The sequence below is a fragment of the Cricetulus griseus genome, chromosome 6 (genome assembly GCF_003668045.3).
Source record: "Cricetulus griseus strain 17A/GY chromosome 6, alternate assembly CriGri-PICRH-1.0, whole genome shotgun sequence".
Lineage (NCBI taxonomy): Eukaryota > Metazoa > Chordata > Mammalia > Rodentia > Cricetidae > Cricetulus > Cricetulus griseus.
This window is the reverse complement of record NC_048599.1, coordinates 114,928,862-114,941,887: the sequence shown is the minus strand read 5'-3', so window position 1 is coordinate 114,941,887 and position 13,026 is coordinate 114,928,862. Positions and strand designations below refer to the sequence as shown.

At 36.6% G+C, this 13,026-nt stretch overlaps 1 protein-coding gene across 11 annotated transcripts in view; it reads right to left on the bottom strand.

Moving 5' to 3' along the window:
- The window catches only part of Baz2b (bromodomain adjacent to zinc finger domain 2B), a 215,705-nt gene that overhangs the window by 26,210 nt on the left and 176,469 nt on the right, over window positions 1–13,026 (bottom strand). For 7 of the 11 annotated variants that reach the window (XM_027420349.1, XM_027420355.1, XM_027420354.1 and 4 more), the window contains 8 exons: window positions 11,711–11,776; window positions 10,185–10,229; window positions 9,916–9,948; window positions 8,645–8,710; window positions 6,178–6,318; window positions 2,816–3,070; window positions 1,668–1,882; window positions 115–189 (listed from right to left, as the gene is read on the bottom strand). In XM_027420349.1, coding sequence (XP_027276150.1) covers window positions 115–189; window positions 1,668–1,882; window positions 2,816–3,070; window positions 6,178–6,318; window positions 8,645–8,710; window positions 9,916–9,948; window positions 10,185–10,229; window positions 11,711–11,776 — 896 coding nt within the window. The remainder of the gene's footprint in view (window positions 1–114; window positions 190–1,667; window positions 1,883–2,815; window positions 3,071–6,177; window positions 6,319–8,644; window positions 8,711–9,915; window positions 9,949–10,184; window positions 10,230–11,710; window positions 11,777–13,026) is intronic. The other 4 variants (XM_027420352.1, XM_027420356.1, XM_027420353.1 and 1 more) reach the window with 2 other exon arrangements.

The following is a 13,026-nucleotide window of genomic DNA, read 5'->3' as shown; positions in this document are numbered from 1 at the left end:
AGTATTTTTCCTGCAGAAAGAGTAATGTTTTAGACTGTCTTTCCAACCCACATGCCTTATTGGAGACTTGAACTAAAAGAAGGCAACACATTAGAATAACAAAATAGGACTTACTTGCGGAGTTTACCTTCTACTACCCATTTATCTCTCCTCAAGTTTGACATGTACTCAATGTTCTTGTCAATCTCACTGCCAATACAAAAAGATATGAAAAGATAAAGTCCATTGCAATGCATGCATTTAGTGTGCAACATCTTATATTTTAGTAGGTAAAATGATTTTCACATTTACATGGCTTTACTAATGTGGACATTTACTTTGGGGGGGTTTGAGACAGGTTTTCTTGTATTAATGGACATTTACTTTAAGAATTAATCATTTCTTCATTGGATACAATGTGACTATTAGGAGCATTACTTTGTTTTCTACTTTAAGCCAAGAGAGCTGTAATACACTCTCAAAATTGCTTATAAAAATAGCAATCTGATATGGTTAGCATATATTTAGGGAGTAATCATTTCTAAATTCAACTGGGAAATTACAATGCAGATGGATATTTACGTAAGTATATATACATACCTATGTACAGACAAAATCTCTGTGAATGTATAACTTTACTCTTCTAAAACAGAAAACATTAGTGTTCTCTGTATATTGAGTTTACATGTGTATACATATATTTTAAAGTACCACTCACCATTCCTATTTGTTAGCATGCTTATGCATAATGCAATAATTCCCTGACTCAAAATATATGTAGTATTATATTCTTGGAGATATTTGAAAAGAATACAAAAAATAATAATCATATTAATATATCATAGCTAAGATAGGTACAGAAAATTTAATATGCCCACTAGTGGTAAAAATAAATTTACAATCCTTTTTTCTAAAAAAGTAAAAAACTAAAAGTAAAACGAATTTTTAGACAAATTAAGACCAAGCAAAGCATGAATGGTGAACCTGAAATGCTAGAACACTAGCTAACTTTTTTGTTCAAAGTACTAAAGTGCCAGATGGACTTGGAATCTTAAATAAGATTAAGTACTTTTGCTGGGCGGTGGTGGCGCATGCCTTTAATGCCAGCACTTGGGAGGCAGAGGCAGGCGGATCTCTGTGAGTTTGAGACCAGCCTGGTCTACAAGAGCTAGTTCTAGGACAGCCTCCAATGCCACAGTGAAACCCTGCCTTGAAAAACAGCAACAAACAAACAAACAAACAAACAAACAAAAACCCACAAAGATTAAGTACTTTTGAAAAAAAGTATAAACTACTTTACCGACAAATTAGTAATCTAAGGTTATATTAGCATACAAACCAAATAAATGGCTGGATCGTTTTATGAATTTCTAAGGAAAAACAGGTCCTCAAAGCCATCAAGGAAAGTAAAGTTCTGGTTTGCTATAATGGTTCTGAATTCTAGCACAGTAGCAAACAATAAAGAATGAGCAAACTGATTAAACAACACAGTTAACAAAGACTACAGATTATATAGAAAGATTGTTATTGTCAATAGAGCACAGAAATAGTATTGGAGGCCATCTCTAAATGGTGATTCAAGTATTTGATTTTCTTCTTGGTGCTAGTTTCTAATTTCCAAATTTTTCTATAAACAATTTGTGTCCCCTAGGCTTAGACACATTGCAAACAGGGAAGAGCTGACTTACCTCACCACGCTCTTGCTACATGCCAGTTCATTGATGAGGAAGGCAAGAACTGAAGCTTTCTGGGCTGGAGTGTGAGCCTGAAAAGCTTTAGTCTTCAGACTCTCAGTCAGCTCTGTCTGTCCACAGTGAGCTTCCATGAAAATCTGCAAAACCTCAGACACATTGTCTCGATTCACGCCAACATTCAGCAAATGTTCTCCAAGAGCTGTTTTGGCCTATAAAGTTTGGCATTTTTATCAGTGTAAAATCATATTTTATCAATCATATTCATTGATTCAAAAATAAGGACAAAATATTGGCTTATATACTCTAGATGTTACTGATAAGGACTTTATCACAGAATTGGAGTGGAGATTAAAAAAAAAAGACATCATGATAGACAGATATTTGAGTGTCTGTCCTGTTCTATCCCCTTGTTAAACCCTTACTGAACTGAGGTAGGGAGAAGAGCCTAAATATTGGCTGGAGCAAGACTTAAGTAGTTCACCAAGTAGTCTTTGTGTGTGAAGACATTTTGCAAGCAATGGAGATAAGGATGATCAAAAGCACTATGTATATTTTCTACCTTTATTTATGGCACATGTTTTATATGTCAGATCAGTGAGTAGGCACATGGAGAGAAAAAAAATGTATCTGGAAGCTTATCTTTCTATAGTATTATCTACAGAAAAGATACCTTGCATGTATATCTGAGCAGAAAGAAAGACACATGTGAACAAATGGAGTACCTACTGACCAATACAGAATCAACACAGTGCCCTATATGCAATTCATTAGCTTGATGTTTAGGATTGGCAAAGGAGAACTTCAGAGTAAGCATGCAAGTTCTAAATCCTTTAGAAATAATGAACTGTTTTTGACAGACACCACTGGCCTATCTCCTTAAACAGACTTGAACTTTGCCTACAGCTAGAGCAATAAACAGTAACCAAGAGACTGGTCCATATTCCTCAGTCTAACAAGATTCCGCTACATTTGCCCCAATAGTAACCTAGTATAAATCTACATATAACTAACTCCAAGAGATATGTGTGAACATCAAGATAAAAAGAAATCTACACAATCTTCTGTTATCATAGAAAAGTAAACCAGCAATGCACAGAGAGTACAAACATTAAAGCAATTGGTTAGATTTTGGGTTTTTTTACCTTGTATCCTGTAATTAGACCAGGATCACACACAGCAGCTGAGAGGAGTCTCACAAGCAAGTCTTGTACTTCACCCATGCTGTCCCCTACATTTAGCAATCCCTCTTGAAGGACACTGAGGTTGGGAACATCAATATTCACATCAAAGCCCAAAACTTTACCAAAGTTTCGTAAGAACTGCACCACCATGAGACAGTCTGAAAATGTAGTTCCAGAGAGGACAAGTCCTGGGATTCGAGGCCACTCTGGCAAGGGCTGCAAACAAAACACAAGGAAAATTAAAATACCTTTAAGAGTTAAATTGGGACTTTCTTTGTGTATACAGAGTTATGTATATATTTACATGTAAGCATTTATTATTTATTTATATATGTGTTTGTGTTGTAGGCATGCAGGTATGTGCATACAACAGTGTGCCTGTGGAAGTCAGGGAACAACCTGTAGGAGTAGATTTTCTCCTTCTACCATATGGGTTCTGAAGTGTCAAATTCAAGTCATCAGGGTTGAATAGCAAACACTGTACTCATCAAGCAATGCTATCAGCCATCCCTTGGCCCCCATTTAATCAAGCACTTTATTTTTTAAAACAGTGTCTCTTGCCAAGCCCCTCAGGGATCATCAATTTGGCATCTCTAGACAGGCTGACCAGGAATTGTCTTCCCCCTCTGTTCTGGTTCTGGATTTACAGACACACATGGACACACCTGTGCCTAGCTTGTTATGTGGGTATTGGGGATGCACATTCAGGTTCTGATGCTTGTGTGGCAGGCCCTTCACTGACTGAGTCATCTCTCCAATCCCCCAAATCATGCTTTTTCTATCATCTAAAGTAACTTAAGCTGCTATATTTCTTTCTCTTGTCTGGAGGGCAGATTTCCTGTGGACATTTCTGCAGTTCCCATGGTACTAAGTAAAGTGGTTTGAAAGCAACCTGTAAATCTGGGTTGAGCTCAATAGGAATTCACATTTCTGACAACAGAAACATGAATTTAAATGTTCTTATGTATTGATAAAATAAGGTTATATAACTTGAGAGCAAAATTAAATAACCCAGGCACTCATATCAGCCACATTTTTTGGTACATGCCTAAAATCCCAGCACTCAATAAATAGGTGAGGTACTTCAAGGCCAACCTTGGCATACAATGAATTCAACACCAGCCTGAGCTACACAAGATCCTTTCTCAAAAAATCACACCAAAGCAATCAAGCGACCAAAAACAAACAAACCAAGAACAACAAAACAAATAAGCATTTCAAAAGTACTGTACCACTATGTAATTAATAAGATATGCACTGAGTTCTAATGATACAGAAGCTGAAATCCAAACTGTTCAATGGTTGCTCAGAACTGTTGTGAGTGTGCACCCTGGGCATTCTGGTTGGGAAGAGTGGTACCAACAACAGCTAATGGCTGAAATATGTCAATGGGTCCACATTTTCGGAACTCAGGAGTCTGGTTAGGGCTTTAGGTTTCCCTGTGTTAACTGAAGCATCATTCTCTTTGCCACTTCTCAAATACACACACACACTTTATTAAGCTACATTAAGTTTAATTCAGACATTAAAAATTCAGTTAATAGATAATCTATGTTAGGAATATTTTGCCCATGTATGATTTCTTTAAATAGTAATTTAAATTTTATATGAAAAAGTGATTTATAAATATTATCTAAATAAGTCCTTTGCTCTGCACTTAGGTAACTCACTGAAGAATTTTTTTTTTTGGGGGGGGGGGTTTCGAGACAGGGTTTCTCTATGTAGTTTTGGAGCCTATCCTGGCACTCGCTCTGGAGACCAGGCTGGCCTCAAACTCACAGAGATCCACATGCCTCTGCCTTCTGAGTGCTGGGATTAAAGGTGTGTGCCACCAACGCCCGGCTAGAATAAAAAATTTTTTTAACATTGCTTGAAAACACTGAACTATGAATAATAGCTAATGCTCTATTTGAAAGCCAGTTAATTTTGAGTCTTCATTTTTCCTGAACCATATCAGATACACACACTTTTACATAATTCTAAAAGCCTATAAAACAAAGCTAAAAAAATATGGCTTAAAATAAATACACATTTGACAACCTGCATATGATTTAAGTGCAAATAAAAGATGCAAGATAGCCGCGTAGTGGTGGTGCACACCTTTAATCCCAGCACTTGGGAGGCAGAGATGGGTGGATTTTTGTGAGTTCTAGGCCAGCCTGGTCTAAAGAGTGAGTTCCAAGATAGCCAGGACTGTTACACACAGAAACCCTGTCTGGAAAGGGGATAAAAAAATGCACAATAATAAAAAAGGTCCATTTAGAATTTAAAAAGTTTGTCAAATGTGTTAGCTACCTTACAGGGAAAACTCATTCTGCTTAGGAAAATGTAAAGGTCCAAACAAGTAAAACTGGTAAGTATACATTAATTTTTATCATAAAACAGTTATGCTAAGGAAAACAAATTGAATGTTAATATAATGCAACACCTACTGAGAACTAAATGTTTGTGTTAAGCACACTACTGGAGGGGGCTGTACAAACCAGGTCAATAGTACACAACAGATGGACATGGCAGACACATACAGCTGTCAGAAACCACGCACGGTGATATATTATGGGGTAGTTAGAGAAACTGTATGCATTACTGATATCACTTTCTACAAGCACCATGTTCTTAGCTGTATTCAAAATTATACTTATTTCTCCTCCAAAATCCAGCACACCATGTTGTTTCCAAGGTAATTCTGATCTTTCCGAATAGCTACTCTTGTGTACTGTGACTGGATGCAATTTCATGGACTTCAAGATAATAAAGAGCACGGCCTCTAACAGCGGACAAACTGTCTTCAATATACAGCTGTTTATCAGTTATTTGTTAAGGGCAAGTCTCTTCTATTGTCTCAGTTTTTTCATCAATAAATGGAGACAAATCTATACTAGAGCCATGGGACTTTATGGAGGACTCCATCAAAACATATAATTCAAAGAATTCATATAGGCACCCAGCACAGGGTCAGGCATGTAGGGGACACATTTAGTAAAATTTGGCTAACATGCTGGAGGAACTCACAGTAAATCTAATTTACTTAAATATCTATGAGGTGTGAAGAGATGTCAAGACTTTCTGTGCCTCAATCACTGGATACTACAAGAGAGCCAGCAAGATGCATCTGCGTCTCTGATTTTTCTTGGTAGATTTCTGTGGTGTTACCTAGGAAAACTGAAAGGTCTGTAGTGATGCAAGGACCACCATAAGGACAGCTGACAATCCAAGCAAAACTAACTTGGGCTTGGAAACTTGTGGTAGTTCGGACAAGCAATCTGGTGAGAAAACTGGAGAAATGAGGTTTGTCAGTGAAATGGCTGAGGCGGGATAATCACCTTTTGGTCTGCTAAGCACATGTCTTCATTGGGCTTCTTTAGTTCCTTTGCCATTTCTAATTCCAATCTCCGCTGCTCTAGTTTGCGTTCCTTATTCAATCTTTTCTCATCGCGTTTCTCTTGTTTCAATCGTTCTTTTTCCTTAAAGAGAAAATAATGCACACCTCTGCTTAATCTCAACAAGTATTTGAAAACACTCTAATAGATATATCTCCAAAGCCATCAAATTATTATATTTCAATGAATAAAATCATCTTTAAGAAGACTAGGAATAAGTTTAGAATTGTGTAGAAATGAAGACTTACTTTAACATTCTGACTTTTGAATTTCTGTATGTGCTATGTGCAGGACTGTGTGTGGCCCTGCATGTGTGAGCACACTGCTCACTGAGGCTTCAGATCCCCTGGAGCTGAGTTGTGGGCATTTATGAGCTGCCTGACATGGGTCCCGGGAATTGAACCTGGGTCCTCTGCAAGAGTATTACACATTCTAAACTACTGCACTATTTCTTCAACACTGTCAGCTACTGGATTTTAAAATAATCTTACAGTTGACAATCACATTATATATCTTTACTATATAACCAAAAACTTTTAAATCTTAGGATTATATACACTCAATATTAGATGCAGTGTAGACTTCTATTATTCAAAATTTGTTTGATCCTTTGGATGAAAATCATTGTTACTCAAGGCACAAGGGGAACAAGAAATCTATAAAACTGAGATAACTGGTATCAACACAGATATATGTGTGGTTGCTAGATGGGACAGGAAGTTTACCTTAAGAAGAGTACCAAAAGCTGGGATATGGTAGGTAGCATACGCCTTTTTTTGTTAATAATAATTTGCAAGTTTGTGTGAAGTGTATTCTTGTTTTTTTTTTTTTTTTTTTTTTTTTTTTTTTTTTTTTTTTGAGACAGGGTTTCCCTGTGGCTTTGGAGGCTGTCCTGGAACTAGCTCTTGTAGACCAGGCTGGTCTCGAACTCACAGAGATCCACCTGCCTCTGCCTCCCAAGTGCTGGGATTAAAGGCGTGCACCACCACTGCCCGGAGTGAAGTGTATTCTTAGTTGCTATATTAGTAATTGCTGTTGTGCACATCATTAAAAAGTCTAGGTTAGTCCCAAATTTTTAACAGGAGTGTGAAAATCTTGAGCAGAGGCAGGCAGATCTTGGTGAGTTCGGGCCAGCCGGCCTACAGAGTGAGTTTCAGGAGAGCCAGGGCTACACAGAGAAACCCTGTCTCGAAAACAAAACAAAACAAAAGAAGGAGATGAAGAAGTGGACCTTTCTTGTAGAAACAGCTCTTTCAAAGTCAATTGCTCAGTCTCATGAGCACCTGTGATGAAATATTAGTTATCATCATAAACAAGAGAGACAATCTAAAACAACAATGTTGGAGGTAATTGCAGTGTTTTGGTAATGTCTATATAGAAATGACCATCTTTGATGCAGGGAATAAAACTGTCAGAAAAAAGAAGAAATTTTCTATTATTACTATCACTATTTTAATGTCACATACCAAATACAAATCTCATTCATTCCGAGGAGATATAACCGCTGAAGGTTAGGGAGTTGGCTTAGTGAGAAAAGCACTTGTGAAGTTAGACATACTATCATGTGCACCTATAACCTTAGCACTCCTACTGGAAGATGAGAAGCAGAGACAGAAGAACCCCTAGCAGCTTATGGGCTGGCATATGCAATAGAAAAATACCCCAAAACAACTAAAAGCAAAAAAAACCCCATCACAAGACTTGTGTGTGGGACATGGATCAACCTCTAAGGCTTGTCCTTTGACCTCTGCATGTTAGCATGTACATATGCACAAAAGATTTTTAAAAATCAGAACTTTCAAAGGATCCTATCATACAATTCCATAAACTTTATACACTAACTGCAAGAAAAGACATCCAATGCATCTTTGGCCTTTTTATTTTCTTGTAAAATAAGGTCTTAGTCCTAACTTCTGAATTCCCTTCCTTTTGAACCTCATCTCTCACTTTCAAATTCTATGTCAAACTATTTTATATCCCCAATTATGGCATTATTTCCTTTCTTCTGTGTTGGCTCTGTCTAGCACAAGGAGATGCTAAACATCCTTTTCACAGGCATCATCTAGGGATGGTTTATGGGTTGAGAGCACTGGCTTCTCTTCCAGAGGACCTGGGTTCAATCTCTAGACACACCTGGTATGTTTAACTTCATACACAGAACATGCTTAAGAAGTTTGTGGTTGGTGTGCTTAGTATTTGAATGAAGGTGCTTGGGACCTCTACACAAGCCATAACATTAGTTTTGTGACATTGTGGTTACAGTAATAAAGAGCTACAGCTAGCGAATCCATGACATTAAACACACTAAAAATCATGACAAACCTGTACTCTAGAAAAAAACACACTAGCTACTGTTTCAGGAAAACAAGCCTGTAATTTCTAAGGTAGTATTCTAGAAATACATACTTACTTCTGCTTTTTTACGAGCTTCCATAGCTTTCATAAGCATCATATGCTGTCGCCTTCGTTCCCGTTCCTGTTAGGCCAGACGAAATTAAAAGAACAACTCAACCACAGTAAACTGTTTGGTTTTCAAATGGAAAACAACAACAACAACAACAAAACAACAACAACAACAACAACTCAATATAGCATGTTTAGCATTTATAGACAGGTCACAGTAAATACTAAATATAAGACAAGAATGGCCATTCTGTGCATGTTTTAGTTCAGGTTTAGAAAGCAAATACAAGAGCAATCAACAGCAAAAAGGTGAAGCAATGAGCATGGAGACAGTGTAAACAGAGCATACAAGGTTTACTTATGGTCAGCTGTGATGCTCCTTCAAAAGCTGCCAGAACAAAAAGCATAATGGTTGGCTGGAACAGGTCAGTTACCTTACATCTGCTATTAGAAAAACCACAAAATACTATAGCCAATTTTACAAGGTTATATTGTTCTTAAAATTTAAGATCAGGCAGAAATTAATCCATAATCACTTTTACATCGTGGTTTTAGAATTGATTTAAGTTAATTTCAAGTACAAAATCATTTTTAAATCCAATAGTCCACCAATAAATTAGAAAGATTTTTTTAAAAATGTTTATACCAATTAAAAGTTAAACTAGTCATGGTTCATACACATATACCAATGAAATGTGATATTCCTATTTACTGATGTCTGATGCTTGATGCACTATTTAAAGGCATAAAAGCTGTACCATGGGCAAATAAGAGTAATCTAAAATGCCCAGTATAGGAATAAGGTAAGCAATACCTTAATTTGGTAGCTATTTTTAATGTAAAAATCGCATATTATTAATTTTAATCAACATTTTGGTTTTTAATATATTTAAATTTAACTGTAATACCAGATTATATTTCATATTCTCTCATCAAGCAAATTCAAAATTCCCATTGTACTTAATGGCAGTTTTGCATCTACAAGGATGGGAGAATATGGGTCATAATTGTATCTAAATATATAATGAGTCAACTTTCCCTATGACATCAGTAATGTACATTTTTAGAGAGAAGTTTTATGCAATTCAATGAAAAATCTTGGAGATGTATCACACTTCTTTAAAGACAGACAAGCAGATGTATGCAATGCACTGTGCTGTAAAGCCATGCAGCAGTATGTAATATGACAGCAGCCAGTGCTACACTTTATGCATTGCTATGACAACCATATCACAACCAAATCACAATGCGGTGTTAGATGTACAAAAATAAACATACCCATACCATATCTAGTCTATGCCTCTCCAACTCCTGGTAGAAAGAGTTGGCACAACATTATGAAACAGAAATCACAGAGTCATAAAACCAATTTTAACCCCCCAAAGACACCAATACCAAAGCAAGGCAATAAACTGTAAGACAAGGGGAAAACCTAAGCAAGAATTAACAAGAAATTTTAAAGAATGTATTTTGAAGATTCCCGCCCCCCAAATAGGTAAGCACAATGATAAAGTACTTTCCACAGCTGTGGTTCTGTGTATACAGACCTGGTGCTTCAGAAGGACGGCCTGCTGTCTTCTCAGCTCCTTTTCCTTAAAAACAAGAAACTAGAGATTTAGAGCACATGAAATAATACAAATTGCATTTTCTGATAAATTTTTAGCCTTCTAATAGCTTTAACCACAGAAAATGTTCACTATTCAATCTTGCTTACCTTGATAAGGCTAGCTAACACAAACTGTATGGGCATAATCAGTAGCGAGGATGTTTTCGGGGTAGTCATTACAACTTAAATTCAATGGCTAACTAAAAAACATACTTGAATGGCAAATTCATTCAACTGGCTAAATAGATCGTCAAATATGGCATATTAAAAACAGTACATGTATGTTAACATTACTCAATAATTTATAATTCAAGTCTCAAAACCAGCTTATTAAAGCCCTTCCCCAATCTAAACATAAAGTCCCAAATATTCTCTGTGTGCGTGCGTGTGGTCCGTGTCCACCAGCACTTCACATTACCAACAACTGCAAAAACAATTATATAAGTTTGGTACCTATAGAAAATTGTTCAGCAAGGTAAAATCTAAGTGAAATTAACATTAAGGGTAAACATAAAGGAATATGGAAGAATTAATACTATTCTTTATTCTAGAGAACAAACTAAAGGAGTGTATGTTGAAAAGACTGCAAACTAGAGCTAGGGTTGAACTTAGAAGCAGTGCTTTGCTCAGTTGAGTAACTCTGACTCATTCCAAGCACTCCCAAGGTGCCCCCAAACAAAAACCAATGAGCAAACAGCAAAGCATTCTCATGGCTCTATTTGGTAGAGCTATGTTGCCAACTAGAGCTCCAGCAGGTTCATTCAGCTGCCGCCATTCAGAATTCAGGGGAAGGGAAGAGCTTAGTAGAGAAGCAATAGAATGAATAGAACATCTCTCTGTGCTTCATGCCAGGGAATTGTGGTCAAAACACCTCCACAATTTTGCTACAGTAATACAATGGACTGATTTTATTATTATGTAATGACAGTTAACAGTGTTGTTTCTGTCTGGTTCTTCCTGCTTATTTACTTGTTGTTTGCTTGTAGACAGGGTACTGCTATGGCACTGGGCTTGGCTTCCAAGCCTAAGTCTGCCTCCTGACTGTAAGCATGACAGGTATGTATTACAATGCCTAGGATTATGTACTTTGTTTTTAAGTAAATAGAACACTTACTGGACACTAACAAAGAGAGAGTTATGAGGGGACATGGGTTTGGGGCATGGTTTGAAGCATAGACATAAATGACACATAAGCTAGTCTGGGTGGTCATTTTTATCAAGCAAAACTTAAATCCAGATGCCATGCAATAGTTTGCATTTCTTCCATTTACATATACCAAAAAGCACATAAAACCTACAGTAAGAAATAAAAAAACATACAAAATATACATAAAAATAAAAGCACACATTTACACACATATTTTACAATAGTAGTTTTGAGAAAAACTATTTTTTTCATGATCAGAGTTATGTAAATTAAGTTTTTATTTTTGGAAATAAAAACTCTTGATTCTCAGCTAAACTAACCTTTGTTCGTTTCTCGGCCTCCAATAATTTGGCATTTGCCGCTTCTTCCTTCTTTTTCTTTTTAGCCTGTGCATGCAAAACAGGTCTCAAGTCATGCAACAGCACCGCTAGGACTTGCAAATAACCTCAGACTCGAAGCTACATGCCTCACAAGGTACAAAACAATCATGTAACACATATGCAGACAATTACAAATATCCCCGCCTCACATCACATTCTTTTCAATCTGTAAATCAGTGCTAATATATATAATATATATATATATATATATATATATATGCACCACTTTTAAAAAAAATCATGACATTTTCTTCGATAAACTTCTGAAATAACATTATTTTATCTTGACACTTAAAAAAGTCTGTCATGTATTACATTTTGGAGGATTTGAAAAGAAAATTTACTTTCTGAAAAAATTCTAGAAAGAATTAATATTAATGGATAAAAAGAACTTAAAAATTTGATCAGTAACATTTAAAATACATATCTACTTTTTAGAATTTCCTTTAATCCTTGATGTTTTAGATAAGGAAATTCATTATTTGGCTGTGGACATTATTTAGTAAATCTGATTTTTACTACCTCTGTACATTGGGTCTTGATTCAGTGTTTGTTGTTGACCAGGACAGAGCCTGTGCTCTGACAACCAGCAGCACAGTATACCACCTGAAGTTACTTACCATCTGTTAGCTGCATGCTATCTGCTAGTTATTGGTCATTTGTTTTTGAAAAGAAACGCTTTGAATTTGGGAGGTGTAAAATTAACTTTAACTGGGTGAGGGAATATGTGTATAGTCCTATGAGAAAACAACTATAATACAAAAATGCCCAAGTCTCTGTGTACCTCAGGCTACACAGTGTTCCATAAAGCAACAGGTCATGAACAGCTAAGGGTAAAAGAATTGCAAGTATTAAAAGACAAACATGGTATGTACTCACTCATATGTGGATTTTAGACATAGAGTAAGGGATTACCAGCCTACAATCCACACTGCCAGAGAAACTAGTAAACAAGAAGGACCCTTTATAAAAGAGACAAACTTTGTCCCCTGGAGAAGGGGAAAGGGTCACGATCCCCTGAGCAAATTGAGAGCTTGGGAAGAGGGGGGAGGGAGCTACGAGAGTGAGAAGGGAAGAAGAGGAAGGATGTAGAGGTCATGAGGGAGCAGAAAGGTTGAGTCAGGTGTAGAATGGAAGATATGTGATAGGTAGGGTTTTAGTTGGGGTGTGGTAGGGGAGGAAGGGAGGGGGAAGGGAACTGGGATTATCATGTAAAACAATCTTGTTTGTAATTCAAATAAAAAAATGATAAAAAA